Here is a 15374-nt window from a genome sequence, read left to right on the forward strand (position 1 = left end):
GCACAAGGATGCAGCTCGGTTTTTGCCGGCGCCCTTCTGGACCCCTCGGCCCAGGTTGGCCGAGTGACGGATCCCAGCCTGTTCCCCCCCGCCGTCTCCCACCCCCTCCGGCCCCCCCGCCCACCCCCCGCCGGGTTCGGAGCCGGTGTGCTGTCCTTGCCGCTGCCGCCGTCGCCGCCCCATTCCGCTGCGCACCAGCCCCGGGGGCGCCGGCCGCGCGGAGCTGCCCGATTTCACGCCGGCGCCGGGCTTCCCGGAGCGCCGCGCAGCCCCAGGCGATGACTCAGGCGCCCACCTGGTAACTCAGTCATTTTCCCGCTGCCTCCCCCGCCCTCCCGTCCCCGCCCCCCTTTGCCACCTCGGTTCCCCTCCACCACCCTCCGGCCCTCCTCCCAGACGCCCACCCCCCCGCTCCTCTTTCCGCGAGACCGCAGAGGTGGCGCGCAGCCCGGCGAGCCGATGACGGACCCCTTCCTCCGGTCTTCAATGCCTCAGCGGAAGGTCCCCGGGGGCTGGAGAGAGGCGGGCTGCTGGACATCCTGCCGCGGAGGCTGCTCCGACCTGCTGCTCGTGGTGTATGAGACTGGGGACTGAGCGAGCCCCAGCCGCAGCCGTCCGCTCCGTGGCTGCCGTCGGTCCGGACTGGGCCCCGCTCCGCTCGCCGCGCCCGCCGCCCGGCCCCAGCCCCGGCCCCGGCTCGGGACGCCCCAGGGCTCGCCCGCGCGCCGACTGCCCGCGCGCCCTCCTGACGGCGACGGCGGCGGCGGTGATGCAAAGGAGGAGGAGGGCGCTGCCGCCGGCGGCGCTGCTGGTGGCGCCCGGCGCCCGGGTGTGAGGCGCGCGTCACGGCGAGGATGCTGCTGGCCTCGCGGCGCTGAGAGGGCGAGCGCGAGCCCGGGGCGGAGGACGCACGGGTCCGGATCTTGCTGCCGTGTGGGCTCCGATCTCCTCCTTTCCTCTCTCTCTCCCCCCCCCCACCCCCCTTCATTTGCTCTTGGTTTGCATCTCCAAAACCCCTCTCGACTCCGTCCTCTCCCCGACCGCTGGAAGTCTCCCTGTCTCTAAATGGAATTAGTGGAGATCGGAGCCTCGGGTGTAACGAACAGACATGATCTATGGACGCAGTTTGTTTCACAGTGAGTACCTTTCCCGCCGCGCCGGGGCTCTCCGGGTGCCGTCCTCCCCGCCTGCCCTCCCTCGTGGCCGAACGCGCAGGGAAAGCCTGACCGCCGCCGCGCTCCCGCCGGACCGCGCAGGCCCGGCGAGTCTGGGGCAGATGTAAACTTTCTGTATCGCAGCATCATAGAACCGGCGTGCGGGCTGCGCAAGGCGGTGGTCACCGGATCGCAGAACCTGCCGCGGAAAACAGCCTTTCCGTGGGCAGGAACATCCCGGGGCAGAGCATGGCGAGTAGTTCGGGGGTGGGCACGTGCGCAAGAGCGAGGTGGCCGGTGGAAAGAGGGAGAGAGCTGGCCTGATAGTTCCCTTCGGGGGCTTCTGGAGCTCGGCCGGCCCGCCTGCCCACCACCCCCGTGGGTAGTTTGTGGTTCACCTGAACGCAGCCCCCGAGGGGAGGGCGAGGGCCAACCTCAACTCTTCCGGAGAGTAGACAGCCCTGTAGTGTTGCTTCACGAGTGTGTGGTGCGCGTGCAATTGGGGCGGGGGGGGGGGATTGGAGGAAAATAGTGTCAGAAGTCATCGAGTAAACGGCAGTGTAAGAAAATATATGGTGGAAATCTCACAGTATAAAGCAAGGATCAGGGTGGCTATGCCACGCAGTGAAAGGACCGGCCTTGCCGCTGTGTTAATCACAGCACACGCTCCACAATGTGATGCCAGCAGAAGAGGAAAAGCAGAGTGAAAACACCCAAACTCCAGCTTGATACTGATGGCTGTACACCCGGGTGTGTGCGCGTGCGTGTGTGTAGGTGTAGAAACACGGCAAGTTAAAGTAAGACTTGTTTTTTTCCTACCTGAACACAGACAACAGCAACGACTGATATTTTAATCTAAAAGCAGAGAGCCAGGCTAGAGTACAAAGTACAATAATTGACATCATTTCTCAAATACTAATCGCAAGGCCCACATACTTTTCCTGGAATAATCTTTCAGCATAAATTTGTAAGATCCTATAGTGAGCTTTAGTTAAGGAAAGCATTGTGAATTATACCCTCCCTTTTCCAAATGCGTTTTTAAGTGGACTTATGATTATACACCTAATGGAACTTAGAGCTTTTAGGTAATCGAGCAACAAAGTCAATAATAAAAACAGAAATAGAGAATGAAAAATCAGAAATTATGAAGACTAGATGACTTTAATACTTTTCTCAGTTTTAGGCTTTGTAAAAATATTAAGTAAATCAAGGATATGGAAGTAAAACAGAAGGGCAAGTTTCAGTGGTCTTCGTAGATTTACTGTTAAGTTACAGATCAGAGCCTCTTTCTGATACTGGAAAAACTGACTCAATAAAATAGAAATAACCTTTCTCAAAATTATAAAATATTTCTGGATAATACTGAATATTAAATCAAAGTTAAGGCTAGGAGAGATTAATTTCAGAGCTTAGAAAATGCTGAGGACTGGGGTTACTTGGTAGTTCATCATTTTATAAGAAACATTTTTAATTATGCTACTTAATGCCTTCAATCCACATTAGTCTGTTTTTCTTCTGTTCCCCTCCCCGACCTGCCATAAGATTTTGCCTAAGTATTTATTTTCTAAAACACAATAACATGGTTGATGAAAATACAACTTTTCCTTTTCACCCTTTTACCTGCTGTCCCTCTGTATTCCTTTAGAGATGCTAGCAAGGTCATTCACAAAGAGGAGCTCAGACGTACTCCTGAAATCCTGCTGTGATGGGACATTAGTAGGTGACAATATTGACTCTTTAGTCTTGAAGTCTGCATTTGCTTTAGGAGTTTGGGTCTCAGCCATTCCTAACTGGCATTACATCCTGAGGAGATTCCTAAGTTGTCCTCATTTGTACATTTTATCAGTACAAATTTGTACATTTTATCAGTTTATGCAAGTTCTGAGTCTACTCGGAACAGTTAAAAGTAATAAAGTAATCTTCTTTGATATCATTTTATCTTTAAGTTGTTATGTTGTTATAGCATTTGATCATTTCGGTGTACACTAAGCTTTCTAATTTTTCTTTTTTTGTTTCAGTTGTAGCAAGTTTAATCATCCTCCATTTGTCTGGGGCAACCAAGAAAGGAACAGGTGTGTTTCTTTGGAAAAATGCAAGTGGAAGACCTCCAGTCACTTGCATTGTCCTATTTTCCCCACATTCTTAATATTCCAGAATATCTGAGCATTTTATAGTGTGTATAATTGATTGGTTTTGACTAAGACACCATTTAGAAGTTAATTTACTAATGGATATTGTAAGAATGTCCTCTCTATTTTTAGTTTTATAAAAAATTGGATAATGGCTTTAAAAAAATTATTTTTTTCCAGAAAAGCAAACCACCTCAGAAACGCAGAAGTCTGTGCAGTGTGGAAGTTGGACAAAACATGCAGACGGAGGTGTCTTCACCTCTCCGAACTATCCCAGCAAGTACCCCCCTGACCGGGAGTGCATCTACATCATAGAAGGTGAGGAAGCCAGTGCCAGAGCTGGAGAAAACATTCAGCCAAGTCTGGCCACCTCTAAGCTTTGGATGGACAATATGCATATAGACATTACAAAAATTGGTTTTGGAGACCGTACACATAAATATCTCTGAGTGAATCAAATAGCTGTAAAATCTGGAGTCCAGCTAATTATTGAAGTTATTAGTAATGGTTTATAAACAGGTAAATTCTGGGAAATAAAAAGAAATCAACAACGGTTTATTTCACCGGTCATGTAATTGATTTGGAATTCTAAATTAATGGAATGGACGCATGGTTAGCATAATAGTACCTAATGTGTCACAGTTTTGGCAACTGGTACTTTTTGGGCTTAATAATTAGTAGTAATAACCTATACATTTGTTATTTTTCTCTTAAATAATATGAAGCACAAAAAACATATTCTTGTCGGAAGTACATCTATGATCATATTTTCCGAACGTCAATCTGAATAGCACTTGCCTCAGTTTGTGCTCACAAGTGATATTTTCATACTTTCATGCCAAAGTCAGGATTCCAAATGATGATGCTTCTTTTCATCATTTTTTCCCCAGCTTGAAGGATAAAAAGTGCTGGAAAAGGGATTCAGTTCTCTTTGAACATTTTCCATTTCCATTACCCTTGTAGACACCTCTCTATTAAGGATGATACCGATACATGAACATTTCATCTAGTGCTAGAAGTTTTCAATATTATGTGTTAGTACTTAATAGCCCAAAACTTTCAACCTCCCCAACCCCTGTGATCCCCCAACACACACACACACACACACACACACACACACACAGCTACCTTAACAAAGATGGTATTTATGCTCACTGTTTACTTATAAGCAAGGGACATGTTAATTTGATAGATCTTTCAAATTAAAAGATGTTCTGGTTAACTGATTTCAAGAATTTCATTTAGAAATGATTCTTTTTGTAATTTCTGGACCAAGATCTTTCCTCTCTTCTTGTCGTGCTTCAAGTTGAACTTTTAGCAAAGATACACCATATTACAAGAAGAAGAGAGAGGAATAAGCTCTGATAATAAAAGCATAAAGCTGAGAAACTGAGCTCTGGCAGTTTTTCTTCTCCTTATGATCGATAGAAAAGGAGACTGAAATGTGGAAATTCTGGGTTAAAATTAGCTGTTCTTTCTATCAAGTTAATATTACATATCTGTTATATGTAGTAATACATATACTGTATAATTGTATCGTGTAGTACTAGTTTAAGATCCTCGGCTGATTGAATTTGAGGATGTGAAAACCCACAGATACAAATACAGAGGGCCAAGTAAGGGACTTGAGACTTGAGTATCCTTGGATTTTGGTGTCCAAGGAGGGTCCTGGAACCATCCTCCTCCCCTCTCCCCTGCTGCCTGCAGATACCTAGGGACAACTTGTGTATATATACATATATATATACATATACATAAATATTTAATCGTAGAAATTTGGTATTTTTGTTGTCCCTACTGTACATATAAGGAAACTGAGGCACAGAAGGGTTAAATATCTTGCTTAACTTCATATAACATAATTTGTGTTTTGAAGCAACAGTATTTCGAAACTACAAATTATTAAAAAGAATAACATCAACTAATTCTCCTGTAATTCAGAAGAAAATCTTTGCATGTTAATTGTGCTTTCATGTTTATTCTTATTGATCATTTAAATGCATTGCTAACATTTGATTCTAATGTCATGCACATATTTGCATTCATTTGTAGTCATGTCAAGGACAAAACTTAAAGTTGGGAAATAAATAGAACCTCCTGTCACTGTTAATCATACTTCTATGCCCATCTTGAAATACTTCATACTTGTCTTTTTTTCCATTCATACATTCATTTAGCAAATATTTACTGAACCACTCTTGTTTAGAGAGTATTGAACAAAATAGACATGGTACTTGCCTTATGGAACTTACGATGTGGTCTGGGGGCTGTGCTTTTTTCAGTAAGCAATCTAAAGTGGCCCCAAGATGAGCAGTTTTGGAATAAGGAGAAAGACAAGAAGTCTATAAGGAGGAAGAGATGCTTACACTCAGTTTTAAAGAACATTCAGGAGATAATCGTCCTCTGTGTAGAATAGCATGTGCAGAGGTTCAGAGACGCGGCGAGGTTGGTTACACACGTGTAGTATCATAGGGTGTCTGCAGAGGGTGAGGAGAGCAGCGAGAGAGGAGTCTGAAGGGCAGGTGGCCTCAGATAAAGGAGAGCTTGGCATCCATCTGCCACCCAGGCAAGTTTGGACTTTATGTTATAGACAAGCGAGTGCCACTGAAATAACTTGAGAAAAATAATAAGGTGAGATTTTGATGAAGAAACTGGAGGAAGAGAACATAAGCTGAAACTATTGTGAAAGACGGAGTAAACCATAGGAAAAGCCTGAACTACAGAAGTGACATTGATGGTGGAGTCGAGGGAACAAACGAGAGGTGTTTGGGAAACCGAGCCTTGAGTGACTAGATGTAGGGATGAGAGAATAGGCAATCTCAGGACTGTTCTAAAGTTTTGGCTTGGTGATGTGTTACATGGAATTGCCATGTCAGTTAAGGAATAGAGGCGGAGAAAGGGGGGGATAAAGGAAAAATAATGTGTTCCATTTGGTGTTTATGGAGATGTCTCATGAAGAGATTGGATGTGTGATCTTTAGTTCAGTGGATAGTTCTGGGATAAAAATATATATTTATAGGTGATTGCTGTTGAGGCTGCTAGTATGAATAAAATTACCCAAAGGGTATTTGGAGCACTTCAACTCTTTTGGAAAATACAGATACTTGGGTCTGCCTCCAGGAATTCTGATTTAATTGGGCTTAGATGGAGCTGCAGATATCATTATATTATAATCTCTTTCCATTGAAATGCTAGTGGCATCCAGAGCCCTGGTCTAGAAAGAGAGGAAAGAAGACATAGAATAGATTTCTGGAAAATAACATGTAAGGGAGGGCAGAGTAAGGAGAAAGTCAACACAGACTGTGAAGGAAAAGCCAGAGAATATCAGGATTGTATTTTATTTTGTAAGTCTCTAATTTTCACGTAATCATGTATCTCAACTGTATATACATTTTGATACCCATGCATGCAAGGCTTTAGTTTTAAAGCCATTCAAGGGTGATATTCAATATATATTTAAGAACTGGTGTGGAGGGGACTGTAGTCATTCAGAATGATTGCTGACCACGTGGGAAGCAGGCCCTGCCGTGCCAGGACTTAACTTTCAAGTTTCTGGAGGGGATTGGTCTTTAAAGAGGATCAAGTGGCTGGAAAGCAACTGAAGAACTCAAGACAGCAGTTTACTAACTAGGATAAACGTGTGGATATTTCAACAACTGTAATGGCTATTCTGGGGGTACTCTGGCTGAATATCAGCCTGGAATGCCAGAATTTTGAACAGTTTTGGCCATGACAAGGGAAGAATGGAAGGGCACTAGCAAATGCATCCGTGTGGAGGTTTATGGAGCTGCTCACCCTATCGGGCTCTTCCATGATTATTTAAAGAGCTATAAACACATTTACGAAGATAAGTTCATTTATAATTCACCCAACAAAGATTTTTTTTTTTGAGAAATTCTCAATGACAAGTATTGTGCTTGAACGCTGAAAAAAGAAGGTGAATAGATATGGGTTTCGTCTTTAGTAAGGAGATGTAGAGAGGAGATTTTTTTTTTTAAGCAAGATTTTCCCACATAAACAGGAGTTGGCTTGGAGGTATATACGTACTCAAGAAAGTGGGAAAACACACGAAAGCCTAAAAGAGCATGGTGTCCTAGAAAACATGATATGCCTGGAGTGGCTTGAACTTTGGCTGTATGTGAGGTGAAAAGACCCTGGCAGGGTGAGTTGTTGGATACTTGTAAGAAACCTATATGTCAAGTGAATTTGATCATTTTCCTATAGTTGATAGAGAGTTGCTGAATAAGTTTAAACCTGAGAATGACATGATAATATTTGTGTTCTAGGAAAATTACTCTTAATATCCCTCCACACACACTTCAATCTAATCAAGACATCTAATTGGGACTATTTGAATGGTTTAACTCCATGCTGAACAGTTCTCAAGTTTCTGACCTTAAAACTGGATTCTCCTGAAGATGTGGGAAAAGTGACAGAGAGATGCCTCTCTACTTTTTAAACCTGAGTCAGCAGGCTTTCACAAAACTACTGTGATTTGTTCATTCTGTGTTAGATATTGAAGTGGTCATTTTATATCAGATAATATTATGTGCAACGTCATCAGTTTTAAGAATCATCCCTTAGACATTATTATGGAAATATTATCTCTTAGGATGCTAGGAATAACAAACTTGCTTAGCGTTTCTATGCATATCACAATCAAAATTTGATAGGAGTTATACAGATAAAATCTGAAGTAGAATCAGAGAAGCCAAACTACAGATTTAAAAAGGACCTTCTAGACATAATCTTTCGTTTGTTTTTTTTTTTTCAGCTGCCCCAAGACAGTGCATTGAACTTTATTTTGATGAAAAGTACTCTATTGAACCTTCTTGGGAGTGCAAATTTGATCATATTGAAGTTCGAGATGGACCTTTTGGATTTTCTCCAATAATTGGGCGTTTTTGTGGACAACAAAATCCACCTGTAATAAAATCCAGTGGAAGATTTCTATGGATTAAATTTTTTGCTGATGGAGAGCTGGAATCTATGGGATTTTCAGCTCGATACAATTTCACACCTGGTAAGTGAGGACTTGTTTTTTTCCCTATATCTTTTTCTTCCTTGGTTTTCTATCTTCATACTATAAGAACTTTTGTAAGACAACTTTATTATTTCCAAAGAGCTTCCCGGTTCTATTTAAAACCGAACCTACAATACTTTCTCTTTTCATTTCATAATTTCTGAAAGGAAAATAATTTTTCTTTAAAATTTAGCCTACACTAGAGGTACAGCGTAGTGACTCAGGGGTCTACATGGTCATCAGCAACACAGTTAATTAGTTGGACTTCCATTATGCTGAAACGTGTAATTTGAGAGGCCATCTGTAACAGAGAAACTAATTATGCATTGAATCCCAATAAACTTGAAAAGGCAATTGCAATACTGTAAAATGTATCCATCAAAATGATCTTTGGAGAACTCGAATAAAAAATTCATTTGTTCTGAAAATTATAATTTTTTTTCTTTTTTTTAAAAATAATAATTTTTAAAGCAAATGGGTCTTAGTATAAAGCAGTCAGTCTAATCTCTTTTTAGAAATGCAAATTCCTAAGAGTTGTGATAAAAGGAAAAGTGAGTCCCATAGCAGCCAAATACCCATTTGCAAGGTCTGGCACCCATTAGCTGTTATTATATAATTATCTATTCTATGTCAATTTTCCTTTTAACCTGTTAATATTAAAAAGGGTCTGTGATGTTGACTGGCTCACTTTATGATGAGTTATCATTTAATACAATAAAAATTGGTTATATTTTTAAACTGCCAGAACTTCAGGCTGAAGCAATTTGAGATTTGATGAAGTCACTTTTTTTAATGGAAAAACGACTCAACTTACATAAAGGACATTATTTATTTATAATTACATTTTTTTTTAAGTTTGTACATATTGTTTTACTCAGGTTATAAAAGACAATAAATTAAATTGGAATATATGTAAAATTTGTTCAAGTTTCCATTCCATGTTACAGAGGTAACATCAGAGCAGGGTTACGATGCTCAGTTCAAGCACTAACATTTTTGAAATAATTAATATAAGATTAATGATAACTTTTATTATGATATTATGGTTTAATAATATAATACTTAAAATAAGTAAGATGTTAACCCTACCGTATGCCTTAGCCTTAAACATTAGGAATATTTTTATAATATTTCTAAGAGATTGTGGTTTTTATTATGCTTTGCTAATATTGGATTGTTCACAGAAGTCATGGGTATTTCACATGTGGCAATCAAGCTAATTTGATGTGTTCCGGAAAGGTGTAAACACTGAGATTACTTTATTAGTGCTAGAGTTTTCAATGGAAATATATATATATATATTTTTTTCTTAACTGCTTATTTTGAGTATAGCTAAGACCTAAAAATAATGGCACATGGTATGATCTAGGCTTTTTGTAAGTTATATTTTCACCTTGAGATTGGTGATCATGGGAACAGTGTGAGGATCTAAAACTGTAGTTTCATTAGAAATGTAGGGTCAACTAACATACTTTATCAGCTTAAGCAATTCTATCCACGTTTCTAGCTCTACTTGAGATACGTAAATGGTGGCATTCAATCTGATATCCTAGGTTTTCCAAAGCTTCTTTGTTCCCGAGCATTGTCCTTTGTGCCTTGTTTCTTTAGACCCACCTTGCTTCATCTGTAGAAGGAGAAGATTTTATTACCAGGAACATCTGTATCGGAAGGGAATGTGAGGAGATGATTCCATGTAATTAAGAATGAGTTAAGGATAGAGTGAGGCTTCTGCTGTCACTCAGATAAGCTTGAGTGAAGTGTGCCGGGAAACCTACACTTGGCATCGGAGGGGAAAGTAGGACCCTGAAAAGGAGTTGTGTAAAACTTCCATGACTGCACAAGTTGACACGCTATGGCCCAAGGACATTGCCTGAGTGGCGCAGTAATCTACAACTCATTCCATAAAGAGGCAATATTGAGGAAGCCACTTAGTTAATGTAGGAGGAAGGGGGTAGGGATCAGTGATCATTTAGACAGCATTTAGGGAATAAGGAGTCAGGCAGGCTTTAGTTTAACTTGGGCTTCATTTTTACTTGGTGGTATGCTTCAAGCGGTGACCTGTGGGAATTGAGAGAGTTCCTCAAGTCTACTTAATCATTTACGTGATAAAGCATTGCTGGAATCTCGAGGGCCCCAGAGTGGGATGCACATTGGAGGAGAGATCTTCCCACCAAGTCACCCCGAGAACTGGACTCCAGCACGGCTGTGAGGAACATTGGTTTTGGAAGCAGATTGGGCTTCTAATTCTAGCTTTCTTATTTCTTGCTTGCTGTAAACTCTGGACATGATCCTTCATGTTCTATTCCATCAATATTTTTATTTTTAAAGTAGGAATAATATTGATTACTCACAAGATTGTTTGAAGACTGTTTGATTATCGACCAATGCATATTTATGGATTTTTTCACTTCCTATAAGATCTCAACTGTTGAGCGCTATTATTGTATTAATTTGATCACGTGTTCCTTAAAAGTAAAGGAGGCTTGGCATAGTTTATTGGGAGAGCAAGTGACCCAGATTTTTTAAATTACAACCTCTCTTTCCCTGATTTTTTGGGATGGATATGCAAAACTAATACCTACACGATGTCACTTTTCCTTATTAGGTTTAAGTGGGCCTAAGTCTCTACATGAGGGTTATAGTTATTTCTGATAGCAGTCATAAAATATGTTAGGGCAGAAATAGCAGTAGGAAGGCTAGGTGGTCTTTATTATTTTTGAGAATTTACCATAATCTGGGATCTGGATCTTAATTTACAGTCCCAGAAACTTGTTGTCAGCACAGTGAGAATGTACCCACTCTTAGGAATGAATCACATTAACCAAGCTAAATATACATATATACATACATGCGAATGTACACAAATATATATATATATGCATACATATGAATATGCATATATACATGTACACATACATATATGTACACACATATAAACGTACATACATTTTTAGTAAGAATTCTTAGAATCACACAGCTCAGTGTTTCTTGTAAGCGACCATACATGGGCATCCAGATTATAATCAGAACATTGTACAGTGAGTGTGAAATCCAAATATTGAAGCATGTTTAACAGCATCCAGCGAAGGTACATGATGCTTCATCTTTATAACATGGCTCATTTTTCCCAATGATGCTCTAGATCCCAAATTGCCATGGGTCAGTACCCAAGTCCAGTCTTCAGCTTCGGCCTTGCCTGACCGGGACACTGATTTGTGTCAACTCTTATCTCCAAACTTGTTTCTATCTCTTAATATCTGAATGTCTTTGACTTCCTTTCCTAGTCAACTTTAAAACATAGCCTTTTAATCCCTAGCTCCTGTGTTCCTAGGAGCTACTTCTGAACTGGTGGTCGATGAGAACTAGCCAACTGGAGGTCATGTGTGGACTTGGAGGGCAGGAAGGCAGAGCCAGAGACGATGCCACAGATACACACTTAAAGGGGTTTTCCATCTTCTGACACATTTTGATGACCCCGCAGTTTTTATGTTACGGATGCGGTTGATGGTAGATACCGTGCCATTAGCTGGGTCCACAGCGCAATGAGGAATCACCTAGGCGTGTAGTCTAGAATGCACAAGAAGGATTGTGAGACAGAGCAACAGTCAGAGAGGTCAGCCTGTGAAACCCCCAGGGCCTGCAGGAATGAAGGACAGTGTGAGGTTCGAAAAAGGGCCAAGGAACCCAGAGCCCCGGTGGGAGCCTCCGGGTGATGCCTGTTGGGAAACCCTCTCTTATTCCCGTGCAAGCACAGGTGTGTTGTGAGGTCTCCTCAACATACGCTCTCCTACTTCCGCGAAGAGAAATCTCAGAATCACTGACAATCTTAAAAGTTACATGATGGAAAATTTGATAAGCCACAGATAATTTAACGAGAAAACATATAGAAGTGTTCATTGCAATAGACTGATACTGTTTTCTCATCTTAATAATGTTTTCCTTAAAAACAGTTAAACCAAATGTATTATAGAAAAATGAATCATGAGAAAATATTTTATAATGAAATTACCTTAATAATACTGGAATAACATTCACCAAACTCGTAACGATGATTACCTTAGATGATGTTGGAGTGGGGTGGATGAGAAGGAACTGAAGGGACCAAGAGAGAGCTACAGTGAACTTCTATCAGCATTATCAGTAATGCTTAAATTTTTGAAAAGGATACAACATGGTTTTTGTTACTACTAATGTAAATAAAATTATTTAAGATAAATCAAAAAAAGAGAACATACCATAGTTGGTAATTTTTAAATGAATTGTTATTAGAATTTAAAATGTATTTTTAAATGAATTTTTAAATTTGAATGGAAGTTTAGAAGAGGGAATACCATCTCTCCACAATCTACATTTTTTTTTGTTGTTTTTTACTTATACTGAGAATGCCTTTTAAGTAGAGGTTAACTCTTCCCTCCATCCAGCTGCCCCCATGCCTCAATTTTCTTTGTTACTTGAAAATATGAACTAAGGAGGAAACCTGTAACTGTACTCGCTGTGTCCCCAGTCCAGAGGCGTTATCAAGGGCTTTATTAGATATTAAGAAAGAAGAACATCCAGGACGTTCTAGTCTTGGGGAAAGTAACCCTTTCAATCTCTGTAGGAACAAATATCTCTTGTTAGTCTTGTGCTTTCCTTCCTAATGGAGAGGTTTTCTCCTCTTTACAGACCTAGAATGTGATGATTTTGGAATCTTCCTCTTTTGATGTTATTTTTTCTGAACTAGTTTTATGAAACAAGGTTACACACACCCTACTGGAGAAATTTAATTTAAGGATTATGCCTCAAAGTACCAAATAGGTGAGGTCGAGTTAGGTATTGGCTTGGGAGTGAGTGGAGTTGTTAACTATGTTGAAATAATTAGGATACTTTGTACTCAGCACCTTTCATCTGAGCAGCCCAAAGTGTTTTAGGGACATTCTGCCCAGCTCCTAGCCTCCTCACAAACTCCACGTTGATTGACTTCAAAGGCAATGCAAAGGATACACTGCAGTACAGTGATTTAAATTGAGTGTTTTAGAAAGATTTCCATGCATAGTAAATGAAATACATTATTTAGGTAAAGTATGGCCATGGACTTGATGTTACTTTAATTATCTAATGCAGTGCTTTTCCTCTTTCTGTCTGAAATGTGAATGCATGTGTGAGTATTAACCATGTTGAAAATTCCTAAATTTTCTTGTCTAGAAAATCAGAGTTCAGATATATGCTTTGGTGAGAAAGAAAAGAAATATTTCACCTATCTATTGATATCATTTTTTCAACACCTAAACTTTAATTTGAATTTTGCACTAAAAGATGAAAGAAGTAAAAGAGGTTAATGTTAAATTAAGGATTTTATCTGATTACTTTATTTTTAACATAGAAATAAAAGGTTGAATACACTTCGGTCAGATAGTATCGTATTGTCTTTCTATTATATTTACACGGTAGACCCAAAATATTCTAAAGGCTGTCAAATGGAAAACGTATGAAACAAATTCACATTTCTCGTTGAGGCTTATTTTTCAAGAAATGAAATTAAAAACTTGAGAGTCACGGTAGGGACAAAATTATCAACGTGTAATAGTTACCAAAGATATTCGTGTAAGGGCAATTTCATCTATCCTTACTCTCTTCTGCCTGGCCTGTGACTTGGTTGATCTGATGTGTAGAAAAGAGGGCTCATGGGGAGAGCTGAGGAATAGAGAGAGAGGGAGGGAGGGAGGGAATGCTGTTTGGTCTAGGTGGGTGTTCAGGAGAGAAGCTGAGAGTGGGAGAGAAAATTTCCAGGATTAGCTCCCATCTGTACAGAGAATATTGAAAGCAGTAGCAAAGGAGAAGGAAGATTTTTAAAGAAGTTTCCTGTATGGAAAGAATGCCTTCCTTATCTTGTTGTTTCCTGGAAAGGTGGAGCAAAGTGTTTAGGTGTGTTTATATTTATTTAGTGGTTAATTGTTGGACTGCATGTTTTTGAATATGGTACATTTGAGACTGGACCACGTGGAGTCTCAGGTATATTTCCATTGTAGGTATGTATTTTCTTTTGATCTGAAAGAGACCTTGAAGTTCATCTCACTCAGCCTTTTTATTTTAAAGATAAAGGAACCAATGATCTAGAGAAAATGTAAGAAATGTAATTAAGGGATAATACTGTATCACCCATATTTCACCATTACTGGTGTATGAATTTTAAAATTCACCTTTCCCATGTTGCCTGAAATGCCTATTAATTCACAGTGATGAAAAAGACAATGATTTGTCTTCCGTCCCTCAACCTCTATTATAAAAATCTGCCTTTTCAGTCCTCCTGAGCTGGAAGTGTATGATTCATTTCCTGTTCTCAAATATCTGCTGTACTGACCTGGTCAGTTGTATGTATAATGCTCTCATGACTTGGAACCTGTGACTTACGTGCTGGGTACTCAAGGGAAAAACTAATTTCTTTCTCCTCGATCTCCCACAATTATTCCTCGTTCCTAACACACGTGTCTCTTTAACTTCTTCTGTGGCCAGTTGCTTCCGGTCACCAACACCATCCCTCTCCCCAGGGCTGCTGCGTACAGCTGTCATGTTAAGGACACTAGGTTGAGGGAGAGAGAAGGGCTGATTCCTTTCACATTCATATGCCCAGGAGCAGACCCATATCCAGCAATGGGTACCATTTACTAATTCCCACAAGAGGGTCTTACGGACTAGCCCTGATCACGCATTGATCAATCATAACATCGCCTCTGGACCCAATCACACAGTTGTGCCAACATCCAAGGACCAGTGTCCACCCTTCACTAAAATTGTCCTAAAGAGAAATGGTATCATTTGAGCCAGAGAAACAGTCAAGAAACAAAATGAAGAAATAATGCATATGTTCTATCTCCATTTTGCATTCTCATGTTTTTTCTAGGTGTCCATAGTTATCAGGCTTTTTGGTAAAATCTTCTCCTAGAAAACGCTAACATTTAACTTATTATTGCGTATTCAAGAAGTATGTTTTTCAAATGATAACATCCCACATATTTTGCCTAAGAAAATATTATAATCTAGGCTTTTCTTTTTTAACATTTTTTCACAATAATTTGCTGATAGTTTGAG

At 40.5% G+C, this 15374-nt stretch overlaps 1 protein-coding gene across 6 annotated transcripts in view; it reads left to right on the forward strand.

The window, feature by feature from the left end:
* Window positions 1-857: 857 nt before the first annotated feature.
* Window positions 858-15374, forward strand: part of NETO1 (neuropilin and tolloid like 1) — a 101140-nt gene continuing 86623 nt past the window's right edge. For 5 of the 6 annotated variants that reach the window (XM_082355253.1, XM_082355254.1, XM_082355250.1 and 2 more), the window contains exons 1-4: window positions 858-1136; window positions 3173-3226; window positions 3464-3601; window positions 8058-8306. In XM_082355253.1, coding sequence (XP_082211379.1) covers window positions 1109-1136; window positions 3173-3226; window positions 3464-3601; window positions 8058-8306 — 469 coding nt within the window. In that variant the 5' untranslated portion in view covers window positions 858-1108. Of the gene's footprint in view, window positions 1137-1559; window positions 8307-15374 lie in introns of those variants that run through there. The other variant, XM_082355255.1, reaches the window with a different exon arrangement.

This window comes from Balaenoptera borealis (assembly GCF_965194805.1).
Source record: "Balaenoptera borealis genome assembly, chromosome: 14".
In the NCBI taxonomy this organism is placed as follows: domain Eukaryota; kingdom Metazoa; phylum Chordata; class Mammalia; order Artiodactyla; family Balaenopteridae; genus Balaenoptera; species Balaenoptera borealis.